Genomic DNA, 15,781 nt, shown 5'->3' with positions numbered 1-15,781 from the left:
AATACCAAGTGAGCATTTAAAAAGAGTATTGATTTTGTAAAGGTTAAAGATCAGTAATATTGTAAGGAAACTATAAGGGAGAACTAGGGTGTAATACCAATTTCTCTGGCTAAATGAAACATTGTTCTAAACATTTTACATTATTCACTAACCCGGTAATTTGACAACTGAAGCCACAAAAGTTTAAGTGATATACTTGGTCTCAAATTTTTAAACACTGCTCTTAATTTTTTCTTATAAGCTTTATTAGGAAATATGTGACACCTATCAGTAACTTTATTTATGCTTATATTTAATTACTATATTATATTTTTATTTAGGTAGCTGTACCAGTATAATTCAAGATGTAAGGTTTAGTTATTTAGGATATCCTTTTCTGTAATAATGTTATGGTTAGAGTCAAATATGTCTGGCGATTATTTAGTTCAAAATAAGTAGATGAGCACTGGTATAAGAAAATGAGATTTTTAATCATTACAAAAAAAGAACTGTAATTACTTTAAAACAAAATATTTATTTAAAAAAACTTTCATAAAATTATATAAAAGCAAAAAATTCATTTATCTCTCTCAAAGTGTTGGAAGATAGTTACATCAGAAGCTATAGTGACAGACTGTATATTTAGAAGCTCTTCAATTCCCTGCATTAGGAAAATAATACATAAGCACACCAAATTGCGATAATTTTAATATAGACTTATGATGGAAAGGAAACAATGCCTATTGACTCATACCTGTTCCAATAGAAGATTTAAGACCTTACAAAATAGCTCTTGGGATACTATTCACTCATTGCATCCTATCTCATCACTAAAGGGTTCCTTAAGTGGCCATTCTAGTACATTCCAAAGCTACTATGTTGGAAGCCCCTATTTTACATTATAATTAATTTGCTATATTCTCAATTGATTCATAATCTAAAATACATGTGTGTGTGTGAATACACACATACACATATATACCTTAAGTATAGTAGGCACCCAGTAAAAGTCATTTATAGCAAACATAAATTACTATTTTTAAGTATTTAACAAATATATGGGAGTAGAAGCACCCAGGCAAATTTTGAACTGGCCACAAGAAGTGAGAGTGCTCTAGGCATAGACTGATGTTTTCCTGGGAAAATTGAATAACATCAGTTAAAAGAATATCTCCTGAAGGTTTGCTACTAGTTTTAATGGTAATTCAGTGCATATATAGTCTAATGTTATTGATTCGTTAGATATCTGGAAAAGTAAAATACAAACTGAATTATTATGGATTATTTAAAGTCTGTCTTATAAAGGGTGAATGAATATAAGGCAATATTGAAATTTCTCATAGGGAATTTGGAAATTAAGTCAATTAAAAATGAAATTAAAATGTTATAAACACTATTTTTAGAAGAGTAAGTGTTTGGTAAAATAAGTGGATTAAACAAAATAATATTTAAAAATTATTAGCTATGCTAGAAAAATAACTTGTAGTTAGTTTAAAAAGATTATTTTGCAATATCAGGTATATTTACTTTTCCATTCTTTGGTAGAAGCAAAGAGACCTGATTCAAGGTGAAGAGAATATGTAAGAAAATGTTGTCCCTACTCTAACTTGAACTCCAAGTAGATTTTTGGGTTCAGATTTTGGAGATCAAGTTCAAGTCCTGACTTAGTCAGTGGGTGGCTTAGAATAAACAACTTAACCTTTCTGTTCCAAGGTCAGCAAAAGAAAGGGATTTAATTAGATCATCACCCAAGTTACTTTCAACATTACACTTCTTTGACTCTAGGGCTTATAAAGTCTGGGGAAAATAGAAAACTTCAAATAAAAACATGTCAAGACATAAGAGATTTCCTCCAACCTGATGAACCAATATTTCCTGAGTGACACATGTATGATGATCATTATGCATGAGTAAAAGATTCAAAGTGAAACATAGACCAGTGTGATTTAAATATAATAGTATTAGAAGATAAATAATGTTTTTAGATTCCACATTAAAAGAATCTATACTAATAAAAGGGTAATATGCTAATTAGACCAGGTCCACCAGACATCTTCCGGATGTATGACTTCTTTCCAGAAAAGCCACAGTGGTGGGACGTGAGGCAGAGGCAGTTAGGGGTGATCAGGCTGGTAGGAGAGCAAGCAGTTAGGGGAAAATCAGGCTGGCAGAGAGGGCAGTAAGAGGGCAATCAGGCCGGCAGGCAGAAGTGGGTAAGGGTGATCAAGCAGGCAGGAAGAGGCGGTTAGGGGCAATCAGGCAGGCAGGCAAGCAGTTAGGAGCCAGCAGTCCTGGATTATGAGAAGGATATCCGACTGCTGGTTTAGGCTGGACCCCTGTGGGATTGGGTCTTAACCAGCAGTCATACATCCTCCAAGGGGTCCCAGATTGGAGAGGGTGCAGGCTGGGCTGAATGACACCCCCCCCCCCATGCCCACATTTTGTGCACTAGGCGACTAGCATATAAATAAAATAGAATAAATTATTGTTTGTGGTTTATATATAATTGTGTAGGTGTTTCAGTGTCTGTTCCTGAAAATGTCCCTGTGTCTGCTTTTATATACATGATTCTTGCAAGAGATCCAGATCCAGGACAAGAAGTTGAAGTACGTGTTCTTTTTTTTTTTTTTTGTCATCTATTTATTTTTTCCAACTTTGATTAAAAAAGGAGTGCTCAAATTTTCAATGAGCAAAAAATTATATTATCAGGCTTTGAATTATTCTTGATATCTTGTAGTAGTCATTGATATGAAATAAGAAACTTAAACCTTTAAGTATATTAATATAGAATAAAAATGATATTATTTTAAAATAAAAGAAATAAACTTTCTAAAATGATCCAAAAGCACATGAAAAAAACAGAGCTTACATTCATTTGCATTTATCTGATGACATTTACATAACTGAAAGAATATAATTTCATGTTTTATTGTCTTTTTTATCTCAGATCAGGAATATTTTCTTTATTATACACATAATTTGAACACAGTAGGTTGTATCTTCATATTATTTCTGGTTTCAGCAATAATTAATTAACAATAGCAATTTAATAAGTAATGGATGACAAAATAGTTTCAGATTAAGAGCGGGTATACCAGGAGAAATACAAGATAATTCATCACACTAGATTTTCTCAGAAAATTTTATGGTATATGTATGGCTTATATTATTATATTACAAGAAAATTTGACTTCTTGACTATATAATATATTAAAAATCATATTAATACACTGGAATATTCTTCCCTAAATTGTATCAACCTCAGTCTAAGTCTTATTAAAGCAACCTGAAGTTTTTATTTATTTCCCTTTGTCCATAGTTTTAACAAATGGCTCATAAGTATCGCTTGGATAATAGGGTTGAAATGAACATTTAGGGGAGTTGGAGAATTTAGTCTGTATACAATTTTTCTAAGTGACCTGATTAGGCATCGGTCAGTACTCCCAGTTTCTTTCTTCACTTGGTTTTGCTTGTGTGAAACTTATACTGAGTACAGAAGACAACACAGGAGAGTATAATTCCTGTTTTACCAGGTTTAGAGGCTCCATGTATATGGATGTGTGAACGCGTGGGAAAGGATGGGGGTCAAGATTTGGAATATGTGTGTGTAGGTGTGTGGGAGTTTAAGTCGTGATATTATGCATATGTGTCAAGGATGGGTGTTATGTAATTATAAATTATTATGTGTGTACATGTATATTTTCTATAACTAAAATTAAAATATCTCAGTTTACTTTAGAAATCATTGGAAAATAAAAACTAAACTAAGACTTAGAAAACAATAATTTCGAAACAAATACAAAGCTATAATAATAAGGAAATAATAAGGGGAGAAAAAAGAAAAGGAGATTTTTCCATGAGAACATTTCATGGATCTCAGTCTAACATATGCCAACTTTGCTTGTTCACTTATAGACATAGGAAAATCATTTAATATGCCCATCAAATGGTTGTGATTTTTTGGGGGGAAATGGCATTGGATATCATGTCTCCTAGGTTTTATAATTTTCTCTGGATGTAAATTTAAAATACATAACGTATTTACTAAATCCCTTTCATAATCTTTAATTTTCATCTTGAATCTGAGCCCAGTTATAATCATGGGTGATAACAATAGAGGAACATGCTGATGCTCATAAAAAAAAATAAGCTTTCTCTAAAACAATATTTAATGGTATTATGGAGAAAATCAATGCAGAGATTAAATCAAATGGCTTCTTCCAAGTAACGCAGTACATATGCCCCCTTTAGGTACATTTCCTGAGTGTACAATGACTTTTTTATATGTTAGAAAACCATAAATGAAACACTGGAAAGTACTAATTATAAACCAAATGATAGATATTTACCAAAAATGTTCTATTACTTAAGTATAAAAATCTTTGGAAAAATATAATTAAAAATTGTTAAATAATTTTCAGATTGCTTATGAAGTCTGGGATTGAAAGAAAGCTCAGCATTTATTTTAGGGCATTGTCTTGACACGGTTAGTATTGGTATAGTTAGGTTTTGATATATAACTGCATAAATACTCAGTTTAAAATTCATGTTCCTTCATTATTGGATTAACCATTTTTTTGTGTGTCTGTTTTTTAGTTTGTAGTATTAAATTCTTCACTTAATGCCACTGACTATTTTGCTTTGGATTCATATAATGGTGTCATTTCTAAAACCACAAAACCCCTTTTGGACTATGAAACAAACCCTAAGGTGAGACTAAATATAAATTGTAACATTAAAATGATAAATGTCTTTAAATACGAATAATTTTCAATATTTCAACAATAATTTTTAAAATTTAAAAATTTTAAGTTTATTTTAAAGTGAAATAAGCATGCCAGATTTATGTAATTGCATTTTATACTCCCATAGATTAAGCAGAAATTAAAGTTAAGAAAATAAACTAAGAAGTTTATTTGATTCATTTTACTTTTATCCATTAGAATTTATTTAAATATTATTTCAGTTTTTAAAAAATATATTTTATTGATTTTTTTTTTACAGAAAGGAAGGGAGAGAGATAGTTAGAAACATCGATGAGAGAGAATCATCCATCAGCTGCCTCCTTCACACCCCCTACTGGGGATGTGCCCACAACCAAGGTACATGCCCTTGCCCGGAATCGAACCTGGGACCCTTCAGTCCACAGGCTGACGCTCTAACCATTGAGCCAAACCGGTTTCAGATTATTTCAGTATTTGTGTTTGCTTCTTCGGGTTTGTATAAAAGTTTGAGAAGGGATTGTCTTCATATTCAAAAGCAAAGGACTGAGGCAATGTTCTGGGTAATTAAATAAAATTACACTGTTAATACACAAGTTCATCCTTAAAAAAGCTTTACATTTTTCATATTGGATAGTGTTGAGCCATTGTATCTCCAAAGGGGTTTACCTTTGGATTCTACCAGGATTCCCTGGGGCATCACTGGCCTCAGGGAAGTTTAGATGTTAATTTCATGGCTGGGCTAATCTTTAACCAAGTAAGTCTCTCTCTCTCTCTTCTCCCACCCAGTAATTTTATTCCAGTCATATTCTGAAAGGATTCTGGCAAAATATCTGAATCCATCCACCAAAGTGATCCAAAAGCAAACCTTCATTGAATAAAATTTCGCCCTCCTTTTGTTTATATGCCAGTCATTTTCCTACTAGCATGTGATTTTCTCCAGGTTAAAGCTATTTCTAATTTAGTTTTGCTTCTTGGGGACTGCACAGGGCATCGAATAGTAAGTGCTCAAAATATTTCTTGTTTGAAAGCAGCTACTTTACCTACTGATTTCAGAGATTCCTGTGCTTTTTTAAGACTTATGTACCTTGGTTGCGGGCACATCTCTAGTGGGAGGTGTGCAAGAGGCAGCAGGTCGATGTTTCTCTCTCATCGACGTTTTAACTCTCTATCCCTCTCAATTCCTCTCTGTGTAAAGTAAATAAAAATATATATTAAAAAAAGAGTTAAAATATTGAGAATCAATATAGGTTCCTTGGTTCAAAAACATTTGATTCAATATTTGCTGTAGGCCAAGTACTGTGTTGGCACCCTTGACCTAATTTCTAAGACATCTCACATTCATTTTCATCTTTTTTTTTTTTTTCCTCTAAAGCACATGTGTCAAACACAAGGCCCGCGGGCCAAATCCAGCCCGCCAGGCCTTGCAATGTGGCCCGCACCGCGCTGTCATCACTGCACTCCGCTGTCAGTTTATGACATTGTCAGTTTATGACTGTTCAGTAAACCATTCGGCCCAAGATTTAGGCTGGATTTTAGATTTTGGCCCCTTCTCTGATTGAGTTCTACACCCCTACTCTAAAGGAACAAAACGCTTACATTATGTTGAATATGAGCTAGGTGGTATACATAAAAACTTACTTAATTTTTACAAAAACCTTTTGAAGTAGATACAATTATTATGTCCATTCTTCATATGAAGACACTAATCTGAATAAATAATTTATCCAAGAGTATCCATCTGGCAAATACATGAATCATGGTTCCAACAAAAGCAGTCTAACTTTAATACAGGTTATTCATTGCTAGGCCACTTTGCTACTGTTTATACACACACACACACACACACACACACACCCCGAGTGGCCAGATTATTATGTGTTAGGGGATCATAATAATCTGGTCACTCAGTGTAATTATTACTTATCAAATTAAATTTAATAAAAGAAAAATTAAAATCATTCTTTAACTTCAAATTGATTAGCTATTACATTAGACAACATTTCTTATTTTTTACACATTAGAATATAAACTTTTAAAATGTTTTACTTATTTTTTGAGGTTTCTAAAGTATCACAATTTTTCAAATATTTTTAAAAATAAGATAATTGTTTAGCTTTACATAATATTTTTTTCATAACCAATAAAACATAAGTTCCTCTTTTTGTTATGTATGTCAAGAAATTTAAATTGACTATATTGCCTTAAATATAGCATACTAAACCAATGTTTAAAAATATGGTCAAAACTCCATAACAATTGGTAGGTAGCATTAATAACAGAAGTATGTATGAGAGTATAGAACATATTCCTCTCAACAAATGACCCTATGTTTTGGGACTGGATCTACATTCTTTTTTTTTTTCTTTTTTTTAATATATTTTATTGATTTTCCATAGAGAGGGCGGGAGAGGGATAGATAGCTAGAAATGTCGATGAGAGAGAAACATCGACCAGCTGCCTCTTGCACACCCCCCATTGGATGTATATACAACCAATGTATATACCCCTGACCGGAATCGAACCCGGGACCCTTCAGTCCGCAGACCGATGCTCTATCCACTGAGCCAAACCGATTTCGGCGAGGATCTACATTCTTGCAACTTTTTAATGGTTTTGTTCAATGTTATTTTTAAAGCACTTTTTAATGTAAAGGGGAATTGCATATTTTCAGTATTAAAAATATTCCATCTTCTCTGTTTACTTTAGCGTTTCCAGTTTGTGGTGGCTGTGAGAAACAGAGGGAACCTGTCTCTGGAGTCCTGCACAGGCACCATCACTATAAATATCAGAAATGTTAATGATGAGAGCCCTATTTTTGAGTAAGCAATGGGCAATGCAAACATTTAAATGCTAAGATTTAACCCTTAAAACTTTTTTGTAATGGGTATTATTTCCATTGCCAATATTCTTACAATATTCACTGCTAGGCCACCTTGCCACTGTTTGCTTGTCATCTCTTCTGAGAAGCAGCTACAATCCTCCCTCAAGCTTATGTGCTATGCTGTCATGTCTGAACAGGCCATGTAGAAAATGTGTGCTGCTCATTTAAAATATCAGTGTTTGGATCTTGATGGATATACTGAGAATGAATGGACATATGGCTCAATGGCTAAATTTAAATAGACTATATTGCCTTAAATATACTGAGGATGAGTGAACACATGGCTGACCTAGAAGCAAACCTCTATGAGACTTATACTATTAATTATAATTAATTATACTATTAATTATTTTACATAGAGTGGAAGTCAAGCCATTTATATTTTGTCCTTGAAACCACAGAAGAAAACCCTTTTTTTAATGGAATGAGAATTCAAAACTTTCTATTTTACTGCTGTTTATCTGTAATAAGTAAAATGTTGCAGAAAATGCACATTGATACAGTCCTATTGCAAAATCAATGTAGCCATCAAAAATAATTTGGGCAATAAGTACTTGTTGATCTAGAAATATTTCCAAACATATCTGAAATAAAAGAGTGATTGCGAAAATATTTGTACTATTTTGTTATCTGAATTAAAATCTCATGTAACAGTCAGGAGAAGGGAACTTTTAACTTCACTTTATAAATACATAAACTTACTCTAGTATACATAGTAATTTAAAAAAATGTATAGTATATTTTTAAAACCATGGTCTTGAAACTATTAAAAAATGTGTATCACAAAATGTAAAATATATGTTGTGTGACATAGATGAAAAGAGACATTTGTTTACACTAAGTGATAAAAAAAAAATCCTTTTGTCCCACAGATACATACCAGATGCACCTATAAATATTTATGAAAATCTGCCTGTTGGAACCAAGCTAGTCAAGTTGACAGCAACTGATAGAGACATAGGAGACTCAGTACATTATGAATTTATAGGTACACAAAAAGAATTTTCAATAAGTGAAGGTATAATTTTTTTATTGCTAGTCATTTCATAACGTATAATATAAAGTGTGTTTTTTATTAGTTAAAAATAAGCCTGGTGATCATTCTACTAGGACAAAAGAATCTTTAAAATATTTAGGAACCTATTTAGCATATTTTATATGTGGTAAACAGTGATCATTCCTTCCTTCTCAGAAAAATGGAAATAGTCTGCGCAATCTGTCAGATCTAGGGGATTCCCAAACAGCTCAGACCCACAGCAGGGTTCGCTGGGATGGTATTGTGTACTATCGTTTTTTCCTGAGAAGTGGATTTTCTCATGGAAACCCTAGTACTATTCAAATGAACTGAATATTTATTGTGTATCATACATTCTCCTAATTGCTCTGTAAACATCATAACTTGGTTGGGTTTTTATTACACTAATCCTCACCTAACATGTGATGCTTGGAGTGGAATCTTAATTTACCCAAGACCCATGCAAGCTAATTTGCATGGCAGAACCTGTACTTGATTATGATATTTGCAACTCTAATTACCAGTACATTCTATTAATACATGACCAAGAATGAGGAGTCCATGCCTCTAACAACCTAGGAATAAAGCACAGGAAGGGGAGAAAGGTGAGGTACACTTTCATACACGAAAAGAGCCGTGTTAAACACACTCTGTCTGTCATATCAGTAGGAAGAGCTCCCATTCAGGGAGGAGAATCAGAGAGGTGAGGAAGATGACCTCTGGAGAGCAGGCCCTATGGCAAGTCAGAGCTTAAACAAAGGAGAAGGGTATCCAAGCCCGTCATGAGGAGAGGGGATTGGCAGCACATAGAAGATTAGTTACATATTGGAGGAATTCATAAGACAATCGTTTTAAAGGTAAATAAATACTAGTTTCTTCTATCAGAAATGTGAATTACAATTATAGAAAATGAAAAAAAAAACTGGAGTGAACAATATGAGGATGAATTAAAATCAAAGCTGTTAAAGTGAACTTAAGTTTTTGATTATATGTATGCATAGAGGAAGGTGTGTATGTGCGCACTCAAGGCACACATGCACATGCACATAATCCTATCTAATAAAGAGGGAATATGCTAATTGGCCATCACAACCTCACAAAGATAGTGGCGCCCACAGCCAATAAGAAGGGAATACGCTAATTGACTGTCACACCCTCAAAAATGGCAGTGCCCATAGCCGCAAGAGGGCAGCGCCCACTCTTCTCAGCCCAGGCGGGTCCAGACATTCTGCACACCTGCCTCCAGAGTCCCCCAGTCCCCTCAGCCCCCAAGCTTCCCAGGGCTGGCCCGAGATGTAGTCACCGAGGGATGTCTGAGGCTTAGGTAACCAGGGCTGGACGAGGCTTGTTCTGCCAGCAGAGGCAGCAGCAGAGGTAAGATGGGAGTGTTGCTTTCCCCTGATCACTGGGTCACCTTCCGCCCCTGAGGGTTCCCAGACTGTGAGAGGGGGCAAGCCGTGCTGAGGAACTCCCTTTCAGTACATAAAAAGGTTGCCAAAAGGAATCTTCAATTAATTATTTTTGATATAATTGCATAGATACATACACACAAACACACAAATGAATTTCTGTAGCTACATCTGGAGGATGACACTAGAATAGCAATGAGCATGCCTAATGTTCAGGTACTGACTTCTAAATACCATTTCACAATGTAAGAACTCCTTAGGGGAAACATTTTTTTTTTAGGTGGTAGGAGTTAAAATATGAGAGAATCTTGAAATATCTTGTTGTGACAGAAAGCAAGAACATGCTCAAAGGTTGACAAGGGTATGCAGAAAAGACATAGAAATCGGCTTATATTGGCTTTCTCTAGCCAATGAAGGGCAATTTGAACATCAAAATGAATATCAATGGTTTCAGATTATAACCCACTCTATAAAATGGGACACCAAGAATTCATAGAGATATAAAAACACACATAAATTGTCAGTTTGATGGGAACATGATGTTTACACATTTTCAAAATACCTCACCACAAAATTCTTATTAATTGCAAAAAGTAAAATACCAGCTTTGAAGTGGAGAATATTGGCAAGCACTATCTTAGTCAAGAAATTAAAGTGGACATTCTCATTGTAAGACAAACTGATAGCATGCAATAAGAACACAGTATAATTTCTGTGATATTTAATAGAAACTACATACCCCAAATTTACTGTGAGAAGACATCAGGCACATCTGAGTTGGGAAAATTCACCAAAATTACCAGCCTTTAATCTTCAGAATGGTCATGAAACTTAGGGGAAAATTGAAGAACTTTTGTAATTGAAGGAGACTAAGGAGACCTGACAATGAGTGGTTCTGAACTGGATCTTTTGATGTAAAAATATCACTGAGATAACTGGTGACACTTGAAAGGGGATTTCAGCATGAAGTGTTTGATGGGAACATGATGTTTACATAGATTTTGTTGTTTTTATTATGGTAATATTGGAGAATGCTTTTAGGAAATACATCCTAAAGTATTTGGGGATGATGAACATCAGGTCTTTCATATGGTTCAGAAAAAAACACACAAAACTTTCCCACATATGTGATTATTCACAAAATGTAATAATTATAAAGACAAAAAATAGAATTGAATAGAAAAAAAGATGATAGATATAGAAGGTAGGCAGAAAAGAGGAAATACCTTACTTAAATCATATTCTAAACATTCCTGAATAGGCAAACAAAAGTAGTGGGACATAAAAAATATTAAAAGTGTGACAGAAGAAAATGTTCCTAATATATAAAAAAAGATTTGAGGCTATGTATTGAAACAGGTAAACTAGGATTCTAGAAAATCAATACAGAATGGCTGAATCTGAATCATAGTCTAGTAAACTATTAGATATTAACCAAAATGTATTTGAGCCCCTAGGCAAAAGGTTACCTCATTTATAAAAGATTGATAATCAAATTGTGAACTTTTCCCGCAAGTTACTAAAGTAACATATTCAGGAAACTCAAGGACATAAAAAGTGACTTGAGAAATTTATACACAGAAAATGACCTTATAGGTAGAGAAAGCAGGTAAAAATGTTAGGAACATGAAAGCACTCAGATATATTATTCCTCTTCCTGAGAATTCACTAGAGAATGCACTCCAACAACCCAAGTAACTGCAGGGATATCAGCATAAGAAATAATGCAGCCGGAACCAGTTCGGCTCAATGAATAGAGGTAGGCTTGGGGACTGAAGGGTCCTGAGTTCGATTCCGGTCAAGGGCATGTACCTTGGTTGCGGGCATATCCCCAGTAGGGGGTGTGCAAGAGGCAGCTGATTGATGACTCTCTCTCATAGATGTTTCTAACTCTCTATCTCCCTCCCTCTCTGTACAAAATCAATAAAATATATTTTAAAAAAAAGAAATAATGCAGAAAGTTAAATATATATTCACTATAGAACTAAAAATAAATTATGTCCACAAAAAGAATGTATTGCACATAAAAGATAAATGTTCTGAAAATCCTATATAATAAAACCCTACTATGCAAATTGAACTAACAGTAAAGACCAGAAAAACAACTGGTTGCTATCATGCTAACTGACCACCAGGGGACAGATGCTCAAATTCAGGAGCTGCCCCCAGACCACAGACTCTCTAGGCCAGCCAAGGCAGATGCCAGTGGGGGCACCCCTGACCGCCCCACCAATCACCCTGCAGTGGGAGGCGACCAGCAGTGACAGCAAGTGGCAGCAGGAGGCGGGCTGGCCATAAGCAGGTGGCACCAGGCCAGCCAGTGGGGGCCCCCAATCACCCTGCGGGTCACCCTGGAGATGGTCCCTGATCACTGGCCAGGCCTAGGGACCCTACCCATGTACAAATTTCATGCACCGGGCCTCTAGCATAGATATAATAAAAATTATTTAAAAAGCAAATTCATAAAAATTTCAGACATTATTTTATTGATTTTTTCTCATATAGTTTTATCAGAAACTATATGAGAATACTATTCTCCCTAGAGCTAAAGAAAAAAATAAATAAAGCATTTACAGTAAGAAAACAAATTGTAACAGAAGAGCAATGAGGCCAAACTGACATATTACAATGCCTCTGAATTGCAGTGTGATACTGACACATGATTAAACAGTTATACATAGTGAACAGAATATGAAATCTTGATAAAAGTCCTAAATGGTCATGGAAATGTATTATTCAGTAAAAGTGCAGGGAGGGGGAAATGACATTTCAATAAATTTTATAGTTACTGGATAGCATTAGGGAAAATAAAACATTTTTATGCTGAAAAAAAGTTAAATAGATAATTTTACCATTCAGATAATAGAAGAAAATGCAGGTGAGCAAAGGGAGGTTTTTAGCTGTGAGTATGAAAAACACAGTTTATTCTGTATTATTATTTTTTTAATTATTGTATTATTTTCTACACAAACAACTATAAACCTACTTTTGCCCCATTCTCTATGATTGGATTTCTTTACAAACCTGTGAATGGCAAAAACTTTTATAACTGCAGCTTGCAATCCAGAAACCACATGATTACAAATACATGAATGTCATATAATCATATCATCATCATCATCATCATCATCATCATGGCAACTTTATGGCAGACAAAGTCACATAAGTAAAGTAAAAATATAAATAAGAAATTGGGAAATATCAGCACATGAGAAGAAATAAAAGTAACAACTGTGTATGAAAATGGCTTAAAGATGGAAATTAACATTTTAGAGGAGCCGAAAATGACTCTCAATCATATAAAAATTTCTCAATCTTGCTCATTATAAAATTGAAAATGAAATATTACTGTTTTAAATAATCACAAACCTGTGGGAAATTTTTTCTGAAACACTTGAGAATAAATTTCTGATCTGATGTCCATAATCTCCAAATGGTTTAGATGCACATTGAATTGCATAGATTATAAAATATTTTATAGGAGGGTCATGGCAGGTGGGAGTAAAAGGAACACAGAGAAGCCTAGGCTGAGTTTTGAAAAAAATGAACAAAAGAAACTGAGGCAGAAATGTTTGGGATGGCTATTGGGCAAAGAGAAGAATAAGTGTGTATTGACAAATGAAATGTAATTGGAAACACTGTTTTAACCTATTTTATTAGCAAAAATTTGTGTTGAACAATTATCTCCTGTTGGGGAGGCAGAGAGAGAACAGACCTCATATACCGCCAATTAAGTGAAAAATACCAAACCCTTATGGAGACATATTTAGCAGAATATAGGAAAATTGCATATGAATTTATATTTTGACTATAATCCCACCTTAGAACATATCTCAAATATACTGGCAAAACTATAAAAAGACATATATATGCACATGACTTTTATTGCAACATTATTTAATAACTATTGAAAATACCCAGAGGGTATTGGTTGTAAAAAACTTGATACACCTAGGCAATGAACAATATGTACCTATCAAAAAATGAGGCACCTCTCCATATTATTATGTAATAATCTTCAAGATAGATCGAGGGGGCAAGTGTGCATGTGTGTTACTACTTAATTGATCAAGTAAAGACCACCAAAGTATGTAACAAAATTTTAAAAATTTTGTAGAACCTTACGGATTAAAGAAATGTAAGAGGTATCAAACAATTACAAAATATGGATTTACCTTAGATGATAATTTGAAAAGCAATGAAACCTAATAAGACAATCCAGGAAATTTGATCATTATTGGATATATGATGCTGCTAAGGAATTAATGTGATGTTTTGAGTATGTAAATATATCATTGTTATATTTTAAAAGAAGAGCCCTTTGCCTGTAAGAACAGATAATACCGTCCTGCTGGCCTGGCTTAGTGGTTGAGCATCAACCTAGGAACCAGGAGGTCATGGTTCGATTTCTGGTCAGGACATATGCCAGGATTGTGGGCTAGATCCCCAGTGAGAAGCTTACAGGAGAAGCAAATGAACAATGATTCTCTCTCATCACTGATGCTTTTATCTCTCTCTCCCTCTCTCTTCCTCTCTGAAATCAATAAAACATATTTTAAAAAAGAATAGATAGTACTGCCCTAGCAATTTGGCTCAGTGGATAGAGCATGGCCTGAGGACTGAGGGATCAAGGGCACATACGTTGGTTGCAGGATCTTCTCCAGCCCAGGCCCTGGTCAGTACGTGCAGGAGGCAATCAATGGATGTGTTTCTCTCACATTGATGTCTTTTTCTGTCTTGCCCTCTCTCTTCCACTGTCTCTGAAAATCAATAGAAAAATATCCTTGGGTGAGGATTACATAAATAAATTAGTTAATATGAGGGGTCCCAGATTGGAGAGGGTACAGGCCAAGCTAAGGGACACTATCCTCCGTGCACAAATTTCATGCATTGGGCCACTAGTTAATTAATAAGAATAGGTAACATTTACAAATAAAGAAATACGTTATTTGTGATGTTCTTCAAAATAATTCAGGTAGGGGATTAAAGTATATAATGCTATAAATGAAACAAAATTTGCCATCAACTATAATCATTCACCTTAGTGATTTGCACATGGGGTTTTATTGTGTTATTCTCTTGTATCTGTATATGTAAATTTTTAAAATAAATATTGTTTTAGCCAGGAAAGCAGTATATGCTCCATCATAATAGGAGTATATAATTGATTTTTCAATTGTAATAAACCTATCTTGAAAATAACATAATTTTAGAAGTGGATGGAATACTCTGGTAAAGATATAAAGAATTTCATTGCCTTCATCCCACTTTTATTACCCCGCCCCAATTACACATGTCTAATCAGCCAGAACACGATTATCAAATATACCTGCTACATATGAATTAAAATCCTTTCTTTTCATCATTATTATTGCAATGAACATCTCTCACCCAGTCTTCAGTTAAGCAATTTACTATTTTCAAAATGATCATCTGTTCTTGTATGTATTTTTTCCTTTCCATGTGGCTGTTGCACCTGTCTGGAATATGGGTCCTATTTATTTCTCTCTTTTGACTTCCCTTTGCCATAAATAGCTGCCTCCTCGCAACTTCTCTCCACCCCAATCTTCTGATTTTCTGCACTCATTTTTCAACCATAGGCCTAGGCTTCACCTCACCCACCATGACCCTCCCAGGTAATAGTTTCTGGTCAATAAGTGCAGGAGGCTTTGCTATTCCACATCGCTAACCGTTTCCTATGGATCCCCAACTGTGAGCTTCATCAGGCCAGAAACTGTGATTTGTCCTTTATAATTTATCTCTAGAACTAGTT

The 15,781-nt window shown here is 34.4% G+C and overlaps 1 protein-coding gene across 1 annotated transcript in view; it reads left to right on the top strand.

The window, feature by feature from the left end:
* The window catches only part of LOC311629340 (cadherin-related family member 4-like), a gene marked incomplete at its 5' end in the record, with an annotated part of 87,452 nt that overhangs the window by 24,611 nt on the left and 47,060 nt on the right, over positions 1–15,781 (top strand). Inside the window, 3 exons of the mRNA XM_084897307.1 lie at positions 2,494–2,585; positions 7,410–7,522; positions 8,457–8,602. Coding sequence (XP_084753433.1) covers positions 2,494–2,585; positions 7,410–7,522; positions 8,457–8,602 — 351 coding nt within the window. The remainder of the gene's footprint in view (positions 1–2,493; positions 2,586–7,409; positions 7,523–8,456; positions 8,603–15,781) is intronic.

This window comes from Pipistrellus hanaki (genome assembly GCF_964339955.1).
Source record: "Pipistrellus hanaki genome assembly, chromosome: 10".
In the NCBI taxonomy this organism is placed as follows: domain Eukaryota; kingdom Metazoa; phylum Chordata; class Mammalia; order Chiroptera; family Vespertilionidae; genus Pipistrellus; species Pipistrellus hanaki.
The sequence above is the reverse complement of the archived record's forward strand: the minus strand, read 5'-3'. Positions and strand labels throughout refer to the sequence as shown.